The sequence below is a fragment of the Lagenorhynchus albirostris genome, chromosome 2 (genome assembly GCF_949774975.1).
Source record: "Lagenorhynchus albirostris chromosome 2, mLagAlb1.1, whole genome shotgun sequence".
NCBI lineage: Eukaryota > Metazoa > Chordata > Mammalia > Artiodactyla > Delphinidae > Lagenorhynchus > Lagenorhynchus albirostris.
In genome coordinates this window covers 167,729,723-167,750,299 of record NC_083096.1, presented here as the reverse complement: position 1 = coordinate 167,750,299, position 20,577 = coordinate 167,729,723, and the positions used below count along the sequence as shown (strand labels likewise).

The window sequence follows — 20,577 nt, the reverse complement described above, 5'->3', positions numbered from 1 at the left end:
ATTTTACCACAATACGAAAACAGCGGGGGGATGTTACTTCTGAGATTAGGTTGAAAAAGACTGTGACTTCCATCTTGCTTGCTCTCCCACTTCAACTCACCCTGAAGGAAAATGTTGCCGTACGGTGTGCTGTCCTGCGGAGAAGCTCCCGTGGCAAGGAAACGAAGTTTTCAGCCAACAGCCAGGAAGAACCTGAGGCCTGTGGACAGCCAGGTGAGTGACTTTGGAAGTGGATCCTTCCCCACATCCAGCATTGAAATGACGGGCTGACTCCTTATCGCGATCATGGGAAGACCCTGAGCTTCTTTCTTATTTATTGAATAAGAGAAAAAAATGAAAGCTCAGAATCAAATTACAAAAAGAATTGTTAAGAATGAAATACATGAACAGGTGATTATCATCCTATCTCAAAATGAATGAACACAGGAATGAAAACCGGACTATCTAAATAAACCTAATTTTGCCAGTCATCGGAGTTCCAGGACTGTCTGCTCATACAGGTTGCTTTGCATGGCAAGAACACATGGGCACTTCCGGCATCCAGTGCTGGTACAAGACAACCCTCAACATTCACCCTTAATGATTAACACCGTTCAGGCCCCAGGGAAATGCTTTCCACATCCCTTGCCCCGTGATCTTGAAACATAGGGCAATCGCATCCAAATGACATGAAGGTCTGTGGTTGATTTTGTCGTTACGAATGTAAATTTGACAAGGTATTAAGATAGGACATCTTTTATTTAAATGATTTTTAGTTTGTCCCATTTAAATAATTACACAAACGATATGTGGGTCTCCGTCTGCACCCTTGCCCCAGACCCCATATGTCAGGGTCTCAGTATCATAGTATGTTGAAAAAGAAGATCCATGCTATAAAGAAGTATCTTTATTTTACTTTTTTTCTGCTTCTTCTTTTTTTTTTTTTTTCCTGTGGTAAAATTCACATACCTTAAAATTTACCAACTTAACCATTTTTAGGTGTGTAGTTCAGTGATTAAGTCCATTCATATTGTTGTGCTACCATCAGCATCTCCAGCACATTTTCATCTTGCAAAACTGAAACTCTATATGCACTTTTTGTTTGTTTGTTTTTATTGAAGTATAGTTCACAAGATCATGTGAAACTCTATACTCATTAAACAATAATTCCCCATTCTTCCTCTTCCCAGCCCCTGGTAAGCACCATTATACTTTTTGTCTCTATGAGTTTGACTACTCAAGGAACTTCATATAAGTGGAATCATACAGTATTTATCTTTCGGTGATTAGCTTATTTCACTTAGCATAATATCTTCAAGTTTCAACCATGTTGTGGCATCTGTCAAAATTTCCTGCCCTTTTAAGGTGGAATAGTGTTATCGTATGTATATGCCACATTTTGCTTACCCATTCACACATCAATAGACACGTGAGTTGCTTCCATGTTTTAGCTATTTTGAATAATGTTGCTGTGAACAGGGGTGTAAAAAATAATCTGTTTTTTGGCCATGCCGCAGGCATGCGGGATCTTAGCTCCCTGACCAGGGATCGAACCTGCACCCGGTGCAGTGGAAGCGAGGAGTTTTAACCACTGGACCGCCAGTGAAGTTCCTGAGACCCCACTTTAAATTCTTTTGGGTATGTACCCAGAAGTGGAATTGATGAACCGTATGGTAATTAGATTTTTAATTATTTTAGGAGCCATCATACTCTTTTCCACAGTGGCCATGCCAATTTGCATTCCTACCAGCAATGCACAAGGGTTTCAATATCTCTGCATCCTCACCAACACTTATTATTTTTTGCTTTTCTGTTTTTGTTTTTATAATAGCCATCCTGATGGTTGTGAAGAGGTATCTCATTGTGGTTTTGTCTTGCAATTCCCTAATGATCTGTGATGTAGACCATCTTTTTCATATACTTATTGGCAATCTGTATATCTTCTCTGGAGAAATATCTATCCAACTTCTTTGCCCATTTTTGAATTGGGTCATTTTGTCGTTGTTGGTTTTTAGGAGTTTTTTATATATTCTGGATATTAATCTCTTATCAGATATATGATGTACAAATATTTTCTCCCATTCAATAGGTTGCCATTTCACTCTGTTGATAGTGTCCTTTGAGGCACAAAAGTTTTAGTTTTCGTGAAGTCCAATTTGCTCAGCTTTTCTTCTGTTGTCTGTGTCTTTGGTGTCATAATCCAGCACATCACTGACAAATCTAAATCTTGTGTCATGTTTCCTTAAGAGTTTTATCTCTTATGTTTAGGTCTTTGATGCATTTGGGTTTTTTTTTTTTTTTTTTTCTTTTAGCGGTACGCGGGCCTCTCACTGTTGTAGCCTTGTAGCCTCTCCCGTTGCGGAGCACAGGCTCCGGACACGCAGGCTCAGCGGCCAGGGCTCACGGGCCCCGCCGCTCCGCGGCATGTGGGATCTTCCTAGACCGGGGCACGAACCCGCGTCCCCTGCATCGGCAGGCGGACCCTCAACCACTGTGCCACCAGGGAAGCCCTGGGGTTATTTTTTTGTATATGGGATAAAATGAGAGTCCAGGGACTTCCCTGGTGGCACAGTGGTTAAGAATCCGCCTGCCAATGAAGAGGACACAGGTTCGAGCCCTGGTCCGGGAAGATCCCACATGCCGCGGAGCAACTAAGCCTGTGTGCCACAACTACTGAGCCTGTGCTCTAGAGCTCCTGAGCCACAACTGCTGAAGCCTGCGCACCTAGAGCCGGGGCTCTGCAACAAGAGAAGCCACCACAATGAGAAGCCCATGCACTGCAACGAAGAGTAGCCCTGCTTACTGCAACTAGAGAAAGCCCATGCACAGCAAAGAAGACCCAACTCAGTCAAAAATAAATAAATAAATAAATAAATACCTTGAGGATATTAAAAAAAAAAAAGAAAGAGTGGGATTCTTTAAAAAAAAAATGAGAGTCCAACTTCATACTTTTGCTTGTGGATATTCAGTTTTCCTAGCACATTTGTTGAAAAGACTGTCCTCTCTCCACTGAATGGTCTTGGCACCCTTGTTGGAAATCACGTGACCATATACGTGAGGGTTTATTTCTAGGCTCTTTATTCTATTCCATGGATCTGTGTGTCTATGTTTATGCCAGTTTCCCATTGTTTTGATTACTGTAGCTTTGCAGTAAGTATTGAGATCAGAAAGTGTGAGACTCCAACTTTCTTCTTCTGTTTTCAAGCTTCTTTTGGCTATTCAGGGTCCCTTGGGACCCATATGAATTTTAGGATGGATTTTTCTATCTGAAAACAAATGTCATTGGGTTACTGATAGGGATTGCATTGAGTGTATAGATCACTGAGTAGTATTGACATCTTAACAATATTAAGTCTTCCAATCCATGAACATTGGTGACTTTCCACTTATGTCTTCTTTAATTTCTTCTAGCATTTAAAAATTTTTTATTTTAGTTTTCATTGAACAAGATTTTCACCTCCTTGGTTAAATTAATTACTAAGTATTTTATTCTTTTTGATACTATTATAAATGGAGTTGTTTTCTTAATTTCCTTTTCATATTGTTCATTGTTAGTTTACAGAAATGCAACTGATTTGGGGGTGCTGACTTTTTATTATGCTACTTTGTCAAATTTGTTTATTAGTTCTAATTGATTTTGGTGGAATTTTAGGGTTTTCTACATACAAAATCATATCATCTGCAAACAGATAATTTTACTTCTTTTCCAATATGGATGACTTTTATTTCTTTTTCTTGCTTAATTGCACTGTATAGGACTCCAGAACTATGTTTAATAGAAATGGCAAAACTGAGCATCCTTGCCTTGTCCTGTTCTTAGAGGAAAAGCTTTCACTCTTTCACCATTGAGCATGATGTCTGCTGTGGGTTTTTCATACATGACTTTTATTATGTTGAGGTAGTTTCTTTCTATTCCTATTTTTTTGAGTGTTTTATTTTGTCAAATGCTTTTTCTGCATTAGTTGAAATGATCATGTGGTTTTTACCTTCATTCTATTTAAGTGGTGTATTACATTGATCAATTTTCTGTATGTTGAACCATTCTTGCATATCAGGAATGAATTCCATTTGGTCATGGTGTATAATCCCTTTACTATGCTGTTGAATTCAGTTTGATAGTATTTTGTTGAGAGTTTTTGTATTAATATTCATAAGGGATATTGGTCTGTAGTTTTCTTTTTCTTTTTTTTTCTTTGCGGTACACGGGCCTCTCACTGTTGTGGCCTCTCCCGTTGCGGAGCACAGGCTCTGGACACGCAGGCCCAGCGGCCATGGCTCACGGGCCTAGCCGCTCCGCGGCATGTGGGATCTTCCCGGACCGGGGCACGAACACGCGTCCGCTGCATCCGCAGGTGGAGTCTCAACCACTGCGCCACCAGGGAAGCCCTGTAGTTTTCTTTTCTTGTCGTGTCTTTGTTGGCTTTGGTAGCAGAGTGTTATAAAATGAGTTAGGACATGTTCCCTCCTCTTCAATTTTCGGGAAAATTTTGAGAAGGATTGGTGTTAGTTCTTCTTAAATGTTGGTAGAATCCACCAGTGAAGCCATTAGGCCAAAGCTTTTTCTTTGTCAGATTTTGATTACTGATTTAATCTCCTTACTAATTATAGGTCCAGTCAGATTTTCCATTGCTTTTTGACTCAGTCTTTGTAGGTTATATGTTTCTAGAAATGCTTCCATTTCATCTAGGTTATCCAATTTGTTGGAGTACAGTTGTTCATAGTACTCTCATAATCTTTTTATTTTTGTAGAATTGGTAGTAATGTCTCAACTTTCATTCCGGATTTTGAGTAATTTGAATCCTCTCTTTTTTCTTAGTCAATATCGCTAATTTGTCAATTTTGTTGAATTTCATTTTAAAGAACCAACTTTTGTTGATTTTCTCTGTTGTTTTTCTATTCTCTATTTTATTTATCTCTGTTTGAATCTTTATTATTGCCTTTCTTCTGTTACCTTTGAGCTTAGTTTGTTCTTTTTCTAGTTCCTTAAGTAGTAAAGCTAGATTGTTGATTTGAGATATTTCTTGTTTTTAGTGTGTTTATACGTACACATTTCTCCCTTAGCACTGTTTTTGCTGCATTGCAAAATTTTCGGGATGTTGTGCTCTCATTTTCATTTGGTTTTAAGTAGTTTCTAATTTCCCTTGTGACATATTTGACCCACTGATTGTTTAAGAGTGTGTTGTTTAATTTCCACAATTTTGTGATTTTTCCAGTTTTCCTTCTGTTATTGACTTCTGACTTCATCCTGTTGTGGTCAGAGAAGACACTTTAAATGATATCCATATTTTAAAATATATTTAGACTTAATTTGTGACCTAAAATATGGTTTACACTGGAGAATGTCCCATGTGCATTTGAGAAGAATGTGTGTGCTGTTCTTCTTGGATAGAGTGTCCTGTATATGTGTTAGATCTGGTTGGTTTATTGTGTTGTTCAAGTCCTCTATTTCTTTACTTATATTCCATCTGGTTGTTCTATCTTTTAATGAGAATGGCATATTAAAGTCTCCAACTATTGTTGTAGAAATATCTATTTCTCCCTTCAGTTCTATCAATTTTTGCTTCATACATTTGATTGTCTGTTATTAGGTACATAAACTTATTCTTTTAAATCTGTTCAGGTTGATAGTTCTTTTCCAGTCAAAACACCCATTTTCATGGGGAAGTGACCTTTTTGCTTACTTGTAGGCAGGACTGACATTTAGCCAATGGCCCTACTGGCTGTCTAATTTTGATTGGTCAAATGTCTGATTGGATGTTGTCTGTGCTACACCAGTTGTTATTTTATATTACCATCCTTTCTTTTGGGTAATAGAATTCTGTGGTCACTTTAAATTTTAAACTCAATTTTTTTTTTGAGACTGTCAAGAGAATTTAAATATTTTATTATATAAAGTTATACCCAAAATTGTGCTTCATTTTTTCACTATATACTTTAACTGAAGGACATTTGTAAAAGTAGTACACTTCAGAAATCCTGGAAGAAATTCCACTAGCTATAGGCTATTTAAATACGGCTTAAGGAAAGTATTAAAAAAAACAACAACAGAGGAGTACAAATGAACTTATTTACAAAACAGAAGTAGAGTAACAGATGTAGAAAACAAACTTATGGTTACCAGGGAATAAGGGCGGTGGAAGGGGGGATAAACTGGGAGATTGGGACTGACATGTACATACTACTATACATAAAACAGATAACTAATAAGAACCTGCTGTATCGCACAGGGAACTCTACTCAATACTCTGTAATGGCCTATATGGGAAAAGAATCTTAAAAAAGAAAAGGAGTGCATGTGTATAACTGATTCACATTGCTGTATACCCGAAACCAACAAAACATTGTAAATAAACTACACTCCAACAAAAATTTTTATAAAAAAGTATTAAAGGAAAGCCAGCACCATATAAACAGCATACACTTAAATCAAAGAGATGAATGCTTAACATACAGAGTAATTTTTTTAATTCACGGATAAACTAAAGGTCCACTTCAAGATGTTTCTCTTGTATACTTCATTTGTTTTGTTAGCAAGCAAAGCCCTGAAAGGGACGGCTTCATCTAGTCCTCAGACTCGGATCCATCTTCATGTTGACTAATCTGGAAGTAACGAAGTTCATAAGTCCCCTTGTTAGATGCAACCACACGGAGCCAATCACGAAGATTGTTCTTTTGAAGGTATTTCTTGGTAAGGTATTTCAAATACCTTTTAGAGAACTTTCTCAGAAACAACTGTGATTTTATTCTTGAAGCGTTCAATGTGAACGACATTCCCAAGATTTCCAGTTTTTCCATTCACTTTAACCTTCTCCCGTAGAAACTATTCCTATTTTAAAACAGAAAAAATGCCACACTAGGGAAGAAAACCCTAGATATTCACTAGGGAAGGTACCAAAATTTCCAGAATCAAAAGTTCCATCTTCTACTGGATGAGAAAGGTCCAAATTAAACTTCCAGGTTGACTTCTTAGGCTTCTTGTCTTTCTTCACCTCCATCTTGCACGCCGGCAGCGCGATCCTAAACTCAGTTTTAACTCAGTAATTAAAACTGGTCAGTCCCGGTTATAATCAGAACTCTGAACTTGGTTGAGAGTTGATGCTCTCTTCTTCCTTATTTCTCCTTCTGCAGCTTGCTAACTATATAGCTTTTGACATCTCTGAGATTTCAGTCACAGAGGAAGAAGTGTAAAGGAGAGCAGGAAAGTTCCTTCTGGATCAGAGCTCTTGTCAGATGGCTTTATGTTTTCCTGGCTTGATGAATATCAAAAGCTGCCTCTTTTGCTCTTGGGCACTTTGGGGGGTCCTTCAGGAACTCCTGTTCGTGAGTTCACCTGGCTGTAATTTCTTTGCAGTGGGCTGTGCTCCTCCTTAGGCTGGCTCCTGCAGAGGCTCCCTCAGCTGCTGCCTCTTAGCAGTACGCTTTCACTGCAGGAATACCCTTGTGGGCAGGATCCCTCTGAAAATAACCCCACGTATGGGAGACTATATTTATAGTCTAGTTTTTCTTTGCTTCCTTTCTAATTGGCGTTAAGAATATATGTGCAAGTTTACTAGGCTGATGATAGCCTGGACTCAGAAGGGTGGCTACCTTCCATTCCAGAGCAAGCTGTATTCTGAGCATTTTCTAGAAGTACAGACCCTGAAGACTAGGTCAGTGTAGCAGGTTAAAAGCAGAGGTTTTTGTATCTCATTGACCCAGGTGTGAGTTCTCTGCGTGTGATTTGGAGAAAATCATTTAACCTATCTCTCTGAATCTCAATTTTCTCATCTGTTAAATGGGGATAATAACATTACTTACCTTAGGGGGATTCTGTTGAGAATTAAATAAGATAATGCATATAAATTGCTTAGTACACTGTCTTGCTCATTGTAAAGTGGTCAATACTTACCCCTTATTATCTAATGAGGGGTACATTTGGAATATGCAAAAGGACATAACTTTGAATTGCACAAGGAACACTTATAACAAAATAAAATAAAGATCTATCAATTAAAGGCAAGGAGACGGTATAAAAATTCAGCCATGGTGAACTGGAGTCAAGAGACCAGACTGTCCTTGGGGAAGATATGTCACTTCCCCACGCATTAGAAGCTGTGGAGATTCCTTGGTGCTTGTGTAGTCACACCATGGTGTCAACTAGGCCAAAGTGTTAATCGCCTATTAAAGCTATGTCGCTATGTCTTTTGTGCTGTGGCAAAACACAAGCTCTTGGGCCATGGAAGCTTGAAGCTCAGTCTCTTCCCAAACCTATGCAATCAGCCAGAGAACATCAGCCACGTGAGTCAGTGGAAAATTCCAGATGTTTGTAGCTCATTAACTGCCAAATCGATGAGTATGGAGGCTGTCAACTGTGCTGAGTAAGTAGACTTTATTAGCATCATGTTCCCTGAAGAAAGAACTGTCTCACAGTCATATTTCTTAAAGGGGCCACATAACATGCCATCTTTAAAAAACCTTTTCAGATTCTTTAGACTACTTCCCTTCTGTGTAAATTCGCTAACTCCTCTTACAGACCCAATGTCACGGAAGCAGCCATAAATAACAAGGAGGGAGGACTTCCCTGGTGGCGCAGTGGTTAAGAATCCGCCTGCCAATGCAGGGGATACGGGTTCGAGCCCTGGTCCGGGAAGATCCCACATGCCGTGGAGCAACTAAGCCCGTGCGCCATAACTACTGAGCCTGCGCTCTAGAACCCGCTAGCCACAACTACTGAGCCCATGTGCCACAACTACTGAAGACCCTGTGCCTAGAGCCCGTGCTCCGCAACAAGAGAAGCCACTGCGATGCGAAGCCTGAGCACCACAACGAAGAGTAGCCCCCGTTCGCCGCAACTAGAGAAAATCCGCATGCAGCAACAGAGACCCAATGCAGCCATAAATTTAAAAAAATTAAAAATAAAGATAACAAGGAGGGAGAATAGTATCTCAAAGCTGGAAGCCTGAGACTTCACTTTTACCCTGATGTTGGGGGCATACATTAAAAGTCTTACCTATATATTTACTCTAGCAATTTCACCTCTAGGAATTTATTTAAAGGGAATTTATTTTAAAGAAAATTTATTTAAGGAAGTGAAGATTTATCTATAAGGATATTCAACTCAGCACGTAATAGCAAATGATTGCAAGCAACAGTGGGGGGGGGGTTGGTGAAATTAACGACAGATGATCACAACATAAACACTGTTAACAACCATGTAGGCATGTATATATACACAGAAACACGTTCACAATATATTGAGTTTAAGAAGTGAAAAAAAGTCAGATAACAAAAGAACATATGCCATTTATTACCACTCTTATAACAAGAAAAAAAAAAGCTCAATAACAAGGACTTTCTATGTGCCAGGCATTGTTCTAAGTACTTCAAAGATGTTGACTTAGTTAATTCCCTACACTAACTATTAGGTATTGTATTATCCCCATTTTACAGATGAGGAAATTAAAGCACAGAGAGGTTAAAAATCCTGCCAAGGTCATATGCCAGTAAGTCACAGAGCTGAGATTTGACTCTGGACAGGCTTTGGAGTCTGTGCTCTTACCACTCCATACTGCTTCTCAGTATAGAAAAAAGGCTGGAAGGACATCCTCTGAAAGACTTATCTCTGTGCTTATCTGGGAGGCAAGATGTTTTATTTTTTTTTATTTTTTTATTTTTTTTTGTTTATCCGCCTTTTCTACAGTTAACATATGTTACTTATGTAACAAGATAAACTCCAATAAAAATGTTTAAGAGAGAAGATCTTTGTTGCTGACTTGAAAAAGTCTCTCTGAGCCTTAGTTTCTTCATCTGTAGAATGGTAATAACACCTCTCCTGTAGAGCTAATGCCAAGATTGTAATAATGCTTGTGAAAGCACTCTGATAGTGTAGATTTGGAATGTGTTAAAAGTGCTACGTGGGGCTTCCCTGGTGGCACAGTGGTTGAGAATCTGCCTGCCAATGCAGGGGACACGGGTTCCATCCCTGGTCCAGGAAGATCCCACATGCCACAGAGCAACTAAGCCCGTGCGCCACAACTACTGAGCCTGTGCTCTAGAGCCCGTGAGCCACAACTACTGAGCCTGCGTGCCACAACTACTGAAGCCCACGCACCTAGAGCCCATGCTCTGCAACAAGAGAAGCCACCACAATGAGAAGCCCACGCACCACAATGAAGAGTAGCCCCCGCTCACCGCAACTAGAGAAAGCCCGCACGCAGCAACGAAGACCCAACACAGACAAAAATTTAAAAAATTAAAAAAAAAAAAAGTGGTAGGTGCTACAGTACAAAGCAACACAAAGTAGAAAGTGACAAGGCAAGATGTCTGCAGGAATTCAGAGATTGTCAAGCTGAGCAGACATGGTGTGAGAGTTTGAGGGGGCTCGTATCTCATCCGATTCTCTTTAGCGGCTCCAACGACTTCTGAGCTGACGATTGTGTGCCTCTTCCTCATGCCCTGGGCGTGACTAGTTGGGAGACAGGTATTGTCATGATCTTATATATTCCGTAAGTTGTTACGGAAAAACCTGAGCGAACTTTTTGGCTAACCCAATGTAAGTAGATGGCTCTCATCTCCCACTATTTTTTTTCGGTGAGCGTCCCAGATTTCCTCTTATTATCAATCCAGTTGCCCGTCTGAACCTGTTTTCGTTGTTCTTCTAAACATTGCTTCCCATCTCGCTGTTCACACAGCTTCTGACCTGAAGGACTGGGAGCTCAGCCCCTGCAGTGGGCCAAGGAATGGACAGCTTGGCTCAATGGACTAGCAGGGAGCTTGCTGGTAGAGCCTGGAGTCCACTTGTGAGATAAACACTTTACGAAGTTAATCTAAGTACCTCTGGGTGTTCAGGAGCTAGTTTCTCACTTTTTCCAGTTGTTTGTGTGATCACCACCTTTGAGGATTATGGAGGACAAAGGGGGTCCCCTTCACACATACATCCCCATGCTAGGGGACTGCCCTTAGAAAAACTTAGAGCAGGAGCTGTCAACCAGAGTGAGACACTGGAATCAGATGCACGGTAGGCAAAACTTGACTTCCACTTTCGTAAGCTCTTCAGCTGGACCTGAGAATTAAATTGATGTAAAGCAGACTAACAAGGTAGAAACATTCAAGTCTATTTAATATGTTTTATGTGATGCGGAGCCTTCATGGGAAAATGAAGACCCCAAGAAGTGGTAAATCCTAAATGCTTTTCTACTAGATTGAACAAAGGCAGGCAACTGTGCAAAAGTAACTAAAATATACGGAGAGCCTAAAAGAAGATAAGAGTTGTTACTGAATTTGGTCCCACTCTTCACTGCCTGCAAAATCAATACTCTATCAGTGTTGATAGAAAGGAAAGTTGCCTTTAAACTGAATGCCGGCAATCTGGGGAGAAGGTGGACTCAGCATCCTCCAAAACCACATCTGAAGTTTCTGCTCGGCCATGAAAGTTTTTAAAAGGAAACAGGGAAGTAATGTTAGTTAACCATTGAGATCGGGGGCCAGAGCCGTCCCCATACCCCCCTGTGCAGGCTTGTCCACTCCTCCTGATCTTTCTTTCTTTATTTAGAAATAAGCCAAAGGCCAAATGAATTTTAAGTAAAATAATTCCTTGGGGACTCATGATCTTTATTTAGATGTTATTTTGTTCACATGGTTTGTTCAAGAGATTACTGAAGGGGAAGCTAGGAAAGAGATCCGGTCATCTGTTAATTACTTACTCTTCATGTCTACTTCACTCATCTAGGGAAAGAACCAACAAGCTAGGCAAATTATTGTGTGATCAAAAGATTTAAAAGGGGTACTAGGGCCGGAGATGAGTAGAGCATGGGGATGCCTGGTTTAAGATTAGTGTAAAGATAAAGAGCTCTTTCCTGCAAAGAGCTTTTTATCTGCCAAAAGCTGCTCACTTGTCAGAAATCCCCCTTGTCAGAACATCGTTCCCTCTCTATGGGATCATGGGTGAAAGTCCATCTTCTGTAACTTCTTCGTGCTGACATAGCACACTGTATCCTTAGAGTGGAAGATGTCGACACGGGTATGTAGCATCTCCCTGCTGACAGTTGCCTCGCCCCTTTACATACATGGGCAGAACAAGCTACAATTATTTTGATGCCCACAAAGATATAGATTATTATGAGCAGTAGTGTTAATCCCATTCTCTTAAGGCCAGTTCTTGGAGCTGTGCTAGCCATAGTTTCAGTACTGCTCAAGATGGAGCTAACTGGTCATCATGCAGTTAGCTTTTTCCCTCTGGTGGCAGTTTCAGTACCTGTAAAACAACTCAGGAAGGTGCATCAGACACTGAGTCTGTGACTCTATTGTCCTAATCATTAGCTGCTTGAGCCTGCTCTTTTGTGACTCAGGGAGGCCTGGGAGACTTCAACTTTTCTATAAACAAGAGGCAGGAGATGTGAATGGGCATTTGTATCAATACTTGGGGAGGGGTGAGGGGTGGCCCACAGGGGTCTGCTTGGTTCCAGACTTACTCTGACAAGGTCTGTTTGCACAGAATTCTCTTGGCCTTGACACCCTCCCCAGCCCCCACCACCCGTCTCTGGTGATAAAAACATTTCTTTCCTCTTGGTATAGGAAGGGTATCTTTTTTTTTTTTTTTTTTTCTGGCTGTGTTGGGTCTTTGTTGCTGCATGTGGGCTTTCTCTAGTTGCGGTGAGCGGGGGCTATTCTTCGTTGCAGTGCGCGGGCTTCTCATTGCAGTGGCTTCTCTTGCTGTGGAGCATGGGCTCTAGGCGCGTGGGCTCCAGTAGTTGTGGCTCGCAGGCTCTAGAGCTCAGGCTCAGTAGTTGTGGCCCACGGGCGTAGTTGCTCCACGGCATGTGGGATCTTCCCAGACCAGGGACTGAACCTGTGTCCCCTGCATTGGCAGGTGGATTCTTAACCACTGCACCACCAGGGAAGCCCAGGAAGGGCATCTTTCACAAGGGCGTTTTCTCCTGCTTTCAGGAAGAAAAGGGGAGGAGGGTCACAGCACCCTTCCTGCACCTGCTGTTTTCCAAGTGCCTTTAGCTCAAAATAATCATTATGCCAAAGTGGCATATTTAGGAGTGGCATATTCTGCCAGCCTTCAGCTGGAACTGGAACACCCAAGCACCCATCCTCAAAGATTCTGATCCTGGGCTGGGGGTCCAGGCAGCAGAACCCTTTAAAGATACTGAAGATTGAGAATCGCTGGGTCAGAGTCAGAGGAAGTGTGGGAGTTTCACATTGACTTCCTGTGCCCCATTTAGTAATTAGACCGAAATGGCTGTAATGGCTGAGGACTGATTTGCAGCCGCTCTGGAATGTGTGAGCAACTGGGGAGCATGCAGCAGCTGCTTCCCTAGGAAACAAAACCACTGTGCGCGTGTTTTGATACCAGTTTGGCAACAAGATAAGAGTCCTAACGCACATCAAAACATCAGGCAGGTTGTCCGTCCACTTTCCTCTTGGCAGATGCCAAGAACTTGCTTGCCCTAAATGAAATAAGCCATCAGCTGACAGACCTGCAAGCCTTCAAAGCTGTCCTCTGAATTCATAGATGAGCTTGAGGAAGAAACAGAACCAAACCGGCTTGTTTTGAGATAGACACCGTGGCGGGGTAAGTGATCCAGCCCGAAAGCCAGTCAGTTCAACTAGAGACTTGTTCCAAATATTTGGCAAACTCGGGTGTTTGTCTCACTTGCTCTCCCCCTCGTGGGATCTAAATTGAATAAGCATCCGCCTGCAACTTGCCAGTTCTCCAAAGCTGGACTTTCAGAAATGTCTTTTGCCTCACTTCTACTTACAGATTAGGTGGGTAATGTTGATTTTTAGCTCCCACAGATACATAATGCAAAACATTCTCGGGGGAAAGGATTTCAGCGAGTGTGGAAATCCTCTCCTTTTACCTTCCATTCTACAGGGTCTGAGCCCAAGGTCTGGAACCTGCACTCCTTCGCAGTGTTAGCAGGTTGATTTTTGTGTTTGCATACAATTGGCACTGCCTGTCCTTGACTCTCTGGGGAAGAACTGAGGAAATGAATCTCCTCAGACATCAGCTTCCCTCTCGGAAAAGTGGTAAAGGGAAAAGCTTTCTGAGATGTTTAGGGCTGCGATGGAGCCTCATTCACTGCTGTATTCCCAGGGCTTGGCGGAGTGCCTGCCTCAAAGAAGGCACCAGGTAAATCTTTGTTAAATAAATGCTTGGTATTAAACACACGTATTTATTATGCATTTGGTGCCCAGTATTGGTGGCTGATCGACATCCTGAGAGCTGTTTGTTTATATCAACATTTTCCTATTTGATCTGAGAATCACTAATTGGATCATGTTGGTGGAATCGACTTTAAAGCCCAGCCTGGGACAGGCAGAGGCTGTATCAGATGTCCTGAAAAGGATGTGATTTTTAACTCCTGCTCTCCAGTTCTGAGCTGTTGTGGGCACTTGGTAAATATTAATGAAGGATGAGGCTGGAGCTATATTGGGAGGCTCCTGGGAGTCTGGGACATGGTAAAGGCTTTAACGGCAGTCTTTGGCGGGCAGCCTGACTCTGACCTTCTGGCAGAGAAGCTGGCTCAGCCAGACGGCAAGATGGAGGCTTCACCCTGCCCAAGCTTCCCCAGCACCCCAGTCAGCAGCCAGTCAGTGTCTGCTCTGGGCAAAGCACATTTGGGGCCCTGGGGAGGACACAGGGGTGACACGGATGCTGCAGGGAACACAGGGTGGGCTCTGGAGCCTTAGTGTGTGGCTTTCAGCTTTAAACTGGCCTCAGAGTTTGGATCTGTACAGTGGAGATCAAAATAGCACCTACTCCACAATTTGTGAAAATTAAATGAAATGATATAAGCAAAACTATTTAGCACAGGGCAGAGGGAGGCAGAGTAAGTATCCAATACAGTACACCGTGTGTGTGTTTGCAAGCATCCAATACATTACCCGTATGTTTATACAGGTAAGATCCGGAGGGTGATTTAATTTTGTAATACAATTTGGGGCCAATGCAGTGTTTGTCGTTGTTGTTGTTTTAAAGTAACACAATCAGATCCATGAGGGTAGAAAGGAGGGTGAGATAGGAGTATAGGAGGGATGAATTTGAAAGATATTTAGATGATGATAATAAAAAAGAATTAGAAAAGAGAAGTGCTCGGACTGAAACCAGACTGTTCATTTTACAAATCACTATATTAAAAAATATATTGTAAGGGTCTTTTCTTAAGTCAAAGTCTTGAATCCATTAAATACAGCCTGGCTGTAATCTGGTTGGATGTCTAGCCTCTTGAATTTTTAGGAAATAGATTACACTTTCAGTAAGGTCGCTTACTATGTACATCTTACTTGACTATAATGATTAGCAGCTGAAAGACCCATGCTCAAAAATCTTTTCTATTCTACACATTTCACCAAACTAATTTGATTAACAAACTCATCTTTTAAATTGCTTTTCTTAAGAAACTTAATTAAGGTCCATGGCTACAAGAACATAGGGGTGGGGGATGATGGTAGCAGAAAAACTGAAGATTAAAAAACGAATTATGTGGGACTTATAAAAAGTACATATAAATCCTGTAACAAAAATGCGTACACGTTCATAGAAATTGGTGTTCTTTAAAACACAAACTCTGGGTTGCTATCCATTTACTCCAAAGAAGTTGCCCTTTTCCTCTTCCCTGCACCTTGGTCGCATAATCAACTGAACTCTACCTTTTCTCCCCGCTTTCACTTACAAACTGGGCAGAAAGGGGAATAAGGGAGCCCCATTCTCGCAACAGATTTTTCTTGTGTGCTTACAGTGTGCTCTGCGCTCGGAGAAAGAGGTGTGTGTGTGTGGGGGGGGGCAGACACGTAGCCGCCACACCGTGTGACTGAAGTTCAGGGCCAGTGGGACACAAAAGAGGAACTGATTAACTTGATCCGCACCTGTGTCGGAAACGCCTTCACAAGGGAGGCAACTACTCAAGAATTTCGAGGCTGCGGGCAGGGAGGACAAGAGGGAACCGCAGAGGAACCGCAAGCTGGAGAGCTGCAAAGAAGTCCCCGTGGCCGGGGAACAGAGTGACAGGAGTGTCAGGACTAAGTGGCCAGGGGCCAGCTTCAGAAATCAACTTGCTGGAGTACCTTCCATCAGTAAGAGATCGAGTACACGACTCGGTGAACTTAACTCGGGAACTCAAAGCCCCTTCGCTGACTCCCCACGGCGGGGAACCATCGGGTTCCAAGGGCCGCGGGCCCCGCGAGCCGGGCAGCCCGGGTGAAAGCCGCTGCCCGGGCGTGCAGCTGACGCCCCTTCCCCGGCGCGCCGGGCTCGGGCCCCGGAGTCGCCACGAGGGGGTGGCGTTGGGCGTGTTCTGTAAGTGCCGGGCGAGGCCGGGCGGGCACCTCCGGGAGAGCACCTCCGGGAGAGGCCGGTGTCACCCGGTAGCCGGCGGAGGAACGGCAGCCGGTACCGCGGCGGTTGTTCCCGACATGCTCTTCTCGGGGAGGATTTCAAACCCTCGGCCGCAACCACCTCCCCTCCCCCGGCCCCGTCGGGCCTCAGCAACAGGCGGCGGCCCACGTATCATTGGCCGGGCCGCGCAAAGGCGTGTTTTGATTGGCCGCCGCGCCCCCCGGCCCCGCTCTAGCGCTCACCGCCGCCTCCATTTTGTCGGTAGAGGCAGAAGGGGAAGGTCGGTCGGGACGCTGAGGTGGCCTGCAGCGGTCTCATCGGTGCTCGTGGGCTTCGCTCGTTCCGTGCCTCGTCGCTCCCTGGAAGGGGAGGGGGCTTCGACGCCGAGCAGGAGCCGCCGCCGCCGTAGTCCCGGGTTCGAAGTCGGTGAGTGGCCGCGGCGCGGCGGGTGCGGCCATGTTGGCGGCCGCGCTCCCCATTGTTGGGGGAAAGGAGGCGAGATCCGAGGCCGGGCGGGCGCTAGCGGCCCGGAGGAGCGGGTTCCCGGGCCGGGCTCGAGGAACGCTGAGCCGCTCGGAAGCCCAGCGCTGTCGGCAGAACCGAACTTTCCGGGCTCGCGTTGGGAATGACTCACGATCCGGGAACTAATTTCTTTAGGGCTGTTAACATAGTCTGGAAGGGCCGCTCACCTTTTCGAAAAGAAGAGGGCTTATTTGTTCGGTAACTTGGTTTCTTGGAATATCAAATGAAATCTCGAATGTTTAATGTTCACGATAGGGAGGCATTTTTTTGTATTTAAGAACTGACTTCGCTTGTTACGTCTTGTGAAACTTATTTTAAGACGGGGAGGAGTCAAGAGTTCATATCCAAAAGAAGAGCTGCATGACGTAGACACGTTGGGAGAGGAGGTTTTGTGAAAACAGATATGTGATGTGTCCAAAGACTGGGAAATTCTGTGGGACTTTCAAAACATGGTCTTTAGGAAAGATTTTAAGCCCATTTCTTGGCATGGCTGTAAAAGTTAATGCTTCCGTGGTTTAACATTTTGGTCACAAAATCCGTGAGAGAATCTGAAAGGTTCCTAGGAAAAAGATGCAACTTGTTGTGGGATTTGGCGGACACCCCTCCCCAGATTCCTCAGGGTTTCCTGGATCTCGAGGGTTTTTAAATGATGACAGTTACAAGGTCAAAGCCATCTTTAGAGACTTTATTTTCTGCCTTTTAGTTCAGGAAGTAGTCACTATTTTTGTAGTAAATATAAAGGATCACTTTTTCCTGTGTTTTTGAATTGAAATAACGAAATATTTGCTTTTCTAGCTAAGACTTCTCTCAAACTTGTGTGCTGAGGAGACTCAGATGTTGGCCTCAGCTCCTAGGCTGAACTCAGCAGATCGGCCCATGAAAACTTCTGTATTGAGACAAAGGAAAGGATCTATCAGAAAGCAACATCTATTATCCTGGGCGTGGCAGCAAGGAAGAGGACAGGTGGTGGAAATCCTGCAATCTGAAAAGCAGACTGAAAGGTATCAAAACCTTCCCGTTGTAATGGGGCATTTTATGATGGACTCATCCTAAACTGTTTTTATTTTTAAATAGAGGATTATTCAGAATTGTGGATAAGCTCACTGTTCTTAGGAAGGTATAATAAAGTGCATGTAATGAAGTGTGAACAGTATAGTGAAGTTGAAGCAGCCGAATAGCACATATTTGGGTCTTGCCCAAGATTTCTGGAGTTACAAATTGGAGCTACTGAAGTTTCTTAAAGTTTTGAACTATTTGAAGTGGAATTCTACTCAATATTCTGTTTACATTCACTTACAGGTGACAAAGAAGCTGAAGATGGGTGGTGGAGAGAGGTATAACATTCCAGCCCCTCAGTCTAGAAATGTTAGTAAGAACCAACAACAGCTTAGTAGACAGAAGACCAAGGATCAGAATTCCCAGATGAAGATTGTTCATAAGAAAAAGGAAAGAGGACATACTTATAATTCATCAGCAGCTGCATGGCAGGCCATGCAAAGTGGGGGGAAGAACAAAAATTTTCCAAATAATCAAAACTGGAACTCTAGCTTATCAAGTCCCACCTTACTTTTTAAGTCTCAAACTAATCAGAACTATGCTGGAGCCAAATTTAGTGAGCCGCCATCACCAAGTGTTCTTCCTAAACCACCAAGCCACTGGGTTCCTGTTTCCTTTAATCCTTCTGATAAAGAAATAATGACATTTCAACTTAAAACATTACTTAAAGTACAGGTGTAAAATGAGATAAAGTATTATGTGTTTAAATTTAGTCATATTTAAGGATAATTGGCAATTGTCTCAGACCAAATTCACTAGGGAATTTAATCTGTAAAACTGCTAATTAATGTAGAAAATATAATCAGACTTAACTGTTTTGTGTGTTATGTGCACTGTGATGGTAGAATCAGTGCAAGTTAAAATAACTAAATTATTGATAATTGTACTTCATATCAATACTAAGTGTTCTCAATTAAGTAACCATTCAAGTGAAACCAGTCAAGTTTAGATTTGGGGAATGGTAAAGGAATCAACTTTTTCTATTGCCTGTTGGGGGAAAATAGTAATTTAAGATTATCATTCACGGATCAGCAGAGTGACTTGTTGAGATCTGGCAAATGTGATTGTAAGCATCCAGTTAAGACATACAGGGGTTGAAAACTAGCTGAATATTTGAAAGTTTAATGTCCTAAACCAGTAATATGCCAACAATCTGATGCACTGCCAAAAGAAAATGTGAATTTTTTTTAGAGTATAGTTGTATTTTAGTGAACTGTATGGTGGGGAATGCGGAAAGGGCACTAGGGGCTATTTAGAATGAAACAGTATACCCCATTATCCCTGTAACTGACATGCAGTGGATAGGTGTCTGCCAACAAATGCACCGAAACCATTTTATATAGAAATAGTATTCGGTGTTCACCGAGTAGCTTTCAGAATACATTTTAGTATTATGGCACTGCACAAGCTATTCTTACAGTGATCTGGCTTCAAATCATCCCTGCAAAGCTTGTTTAAAGTTGGGAGCTATATAATGTGAAAGTTTTACGTACCTAGGAAAGAGCCATGTAAATATATGTAATAAACTTGTAGCATATGTAAAGTTTTGTTGGCGTTTATCCTACAAAAATAGAATATTTTAGTATGAATTTGCTGAATGTAAGACATGGACTCTTTTTATACTATGGCCTAATTTTAAAGGTCCAAAAAAACCTTGTTTTTAAAGTTTGCCCTTGTGCTAAAGTGCCACTGTATGTATACTATAACTGATCTTGCTGTAAACTATATTTCAAAGTAAATCCTAGTGTAAGAAGTTTTATATAACTGAAAAGGTAGGTTTTAAGCTGCTAAAACACTTCCTATTTTTGAGATGTGAAATGCAGTATGGGATTATTTTAATTTCTTAAGCCCAAAGATTAACTATTAAGGGGTTCCTCTTACCTTAAAAGATTAATTTTGGCTTTCATCAATTTGTGTAACCTATGAGTATAGTGTACAATGCCAGTGGGTGTTTTTTTTGGTCAACAGGTACAACCCAGGGGACCACTCATTGCAAAAGATGCAATTTCTTGCCTAATACCATGATAACATGTTTTGCTTACCTTAAAGATAAGCGCTAATTGTAACAGCCAACTCAGTAGTAAATTAAAAGGAAAGTGTGTGTGTGGGGGGGTCTATTTAGAATGAGTGTAGGTGCCCTCTTCTCTCATTTGGCAGCTTTTTTGATACTTTTAAGCAGAATGGGTAAGTTGTATTTCTCCAAATTCAGGTGAGATAATATTGCTCATATCAAATAATGATAAAAGACAAGTTTATATAATAGTACTTAATGTACATACAGGAATTTGAAGCATGAAATTAAAAAATAAAATTGCTTTTTCCCGTGTCTTGTTTTTATTGTATAAAAAATTGTTACGACCATGTAATATTCTTAGAATGCACATAATTAATCCTACTGAAATAACAGTAGGACCGTTGGTTTTAAGAGGCAACCAATTTGCTAACTGATAAGACATTTGGATTAGCAGCTATACCTTTAAAAAAGCAACTGTGGCTTCCTCCTCCCAGCAGGGCTAACAGTAAAAGGCCACAGAATGTTACTTTGGAAATTTACATAAAGCTTCTGAATTCATCTCATACCAAATTGAGTAAAGCAGGTGTAATCGCCTGTCTCCCTCTTCTACATTTTAAGATGACTTCGGTAAACACAAGAGTTCTTGTCAATTTGAGAAATTCTGCAAATTATTTTTTCTATA

At 41.9% G+C, this 20,577-nt stretch overlaps 1 protein-coding gene across 3 annotated transcripts; it reads left to right on the top strand.

The window, feature by feature from the left end:
* The first annotated feature begins 13,405 nt into the window (after positions 1 to 13,405).
* PNRC2 (proline rich nuclear receptor coactivator 2) lies at positions 13,406 to 20,207 on the top strand. 3 transcript variants are annotated; one of them, XM_060141107.1, is made up of 3 exons: positions 13,406 to 13,537; positions 17,621 to 17,826; positions 18,125 to 20,207. In XM_060141107.1, the coding sequence occupies exon 3, from the start codon at positions 18,143 to 18,145 to the stop codon at positions 18,560 to 18,562; it is 420 nt and encodes a 139-aa protein (XP_059997090.1). In that variant the 5' UTR covers positions 13,406 to 13,537; positions 17,621 to 17,826; positions 18,125 to 18,142; the 3' UTR covers positions 18,563 to 20,207. The 3 variants fall into 3 exon arrangements, with proteins under 3 accessions (XP_059997090.1, XP_059997088.1, XP_059997087.1); XM_060141105.1 differs by lacking the exon at positions 13,406 to 13,537 and adding an exon at positions 15,899 to 16,041; XM_060141104.1 differs by lacking the exon at positions 13,406 to 13,537 and adding an exon at positions 16,428 to 16,729.
* Positions 20,208 to 20,577: the final 370 nt, after the last annotated feature.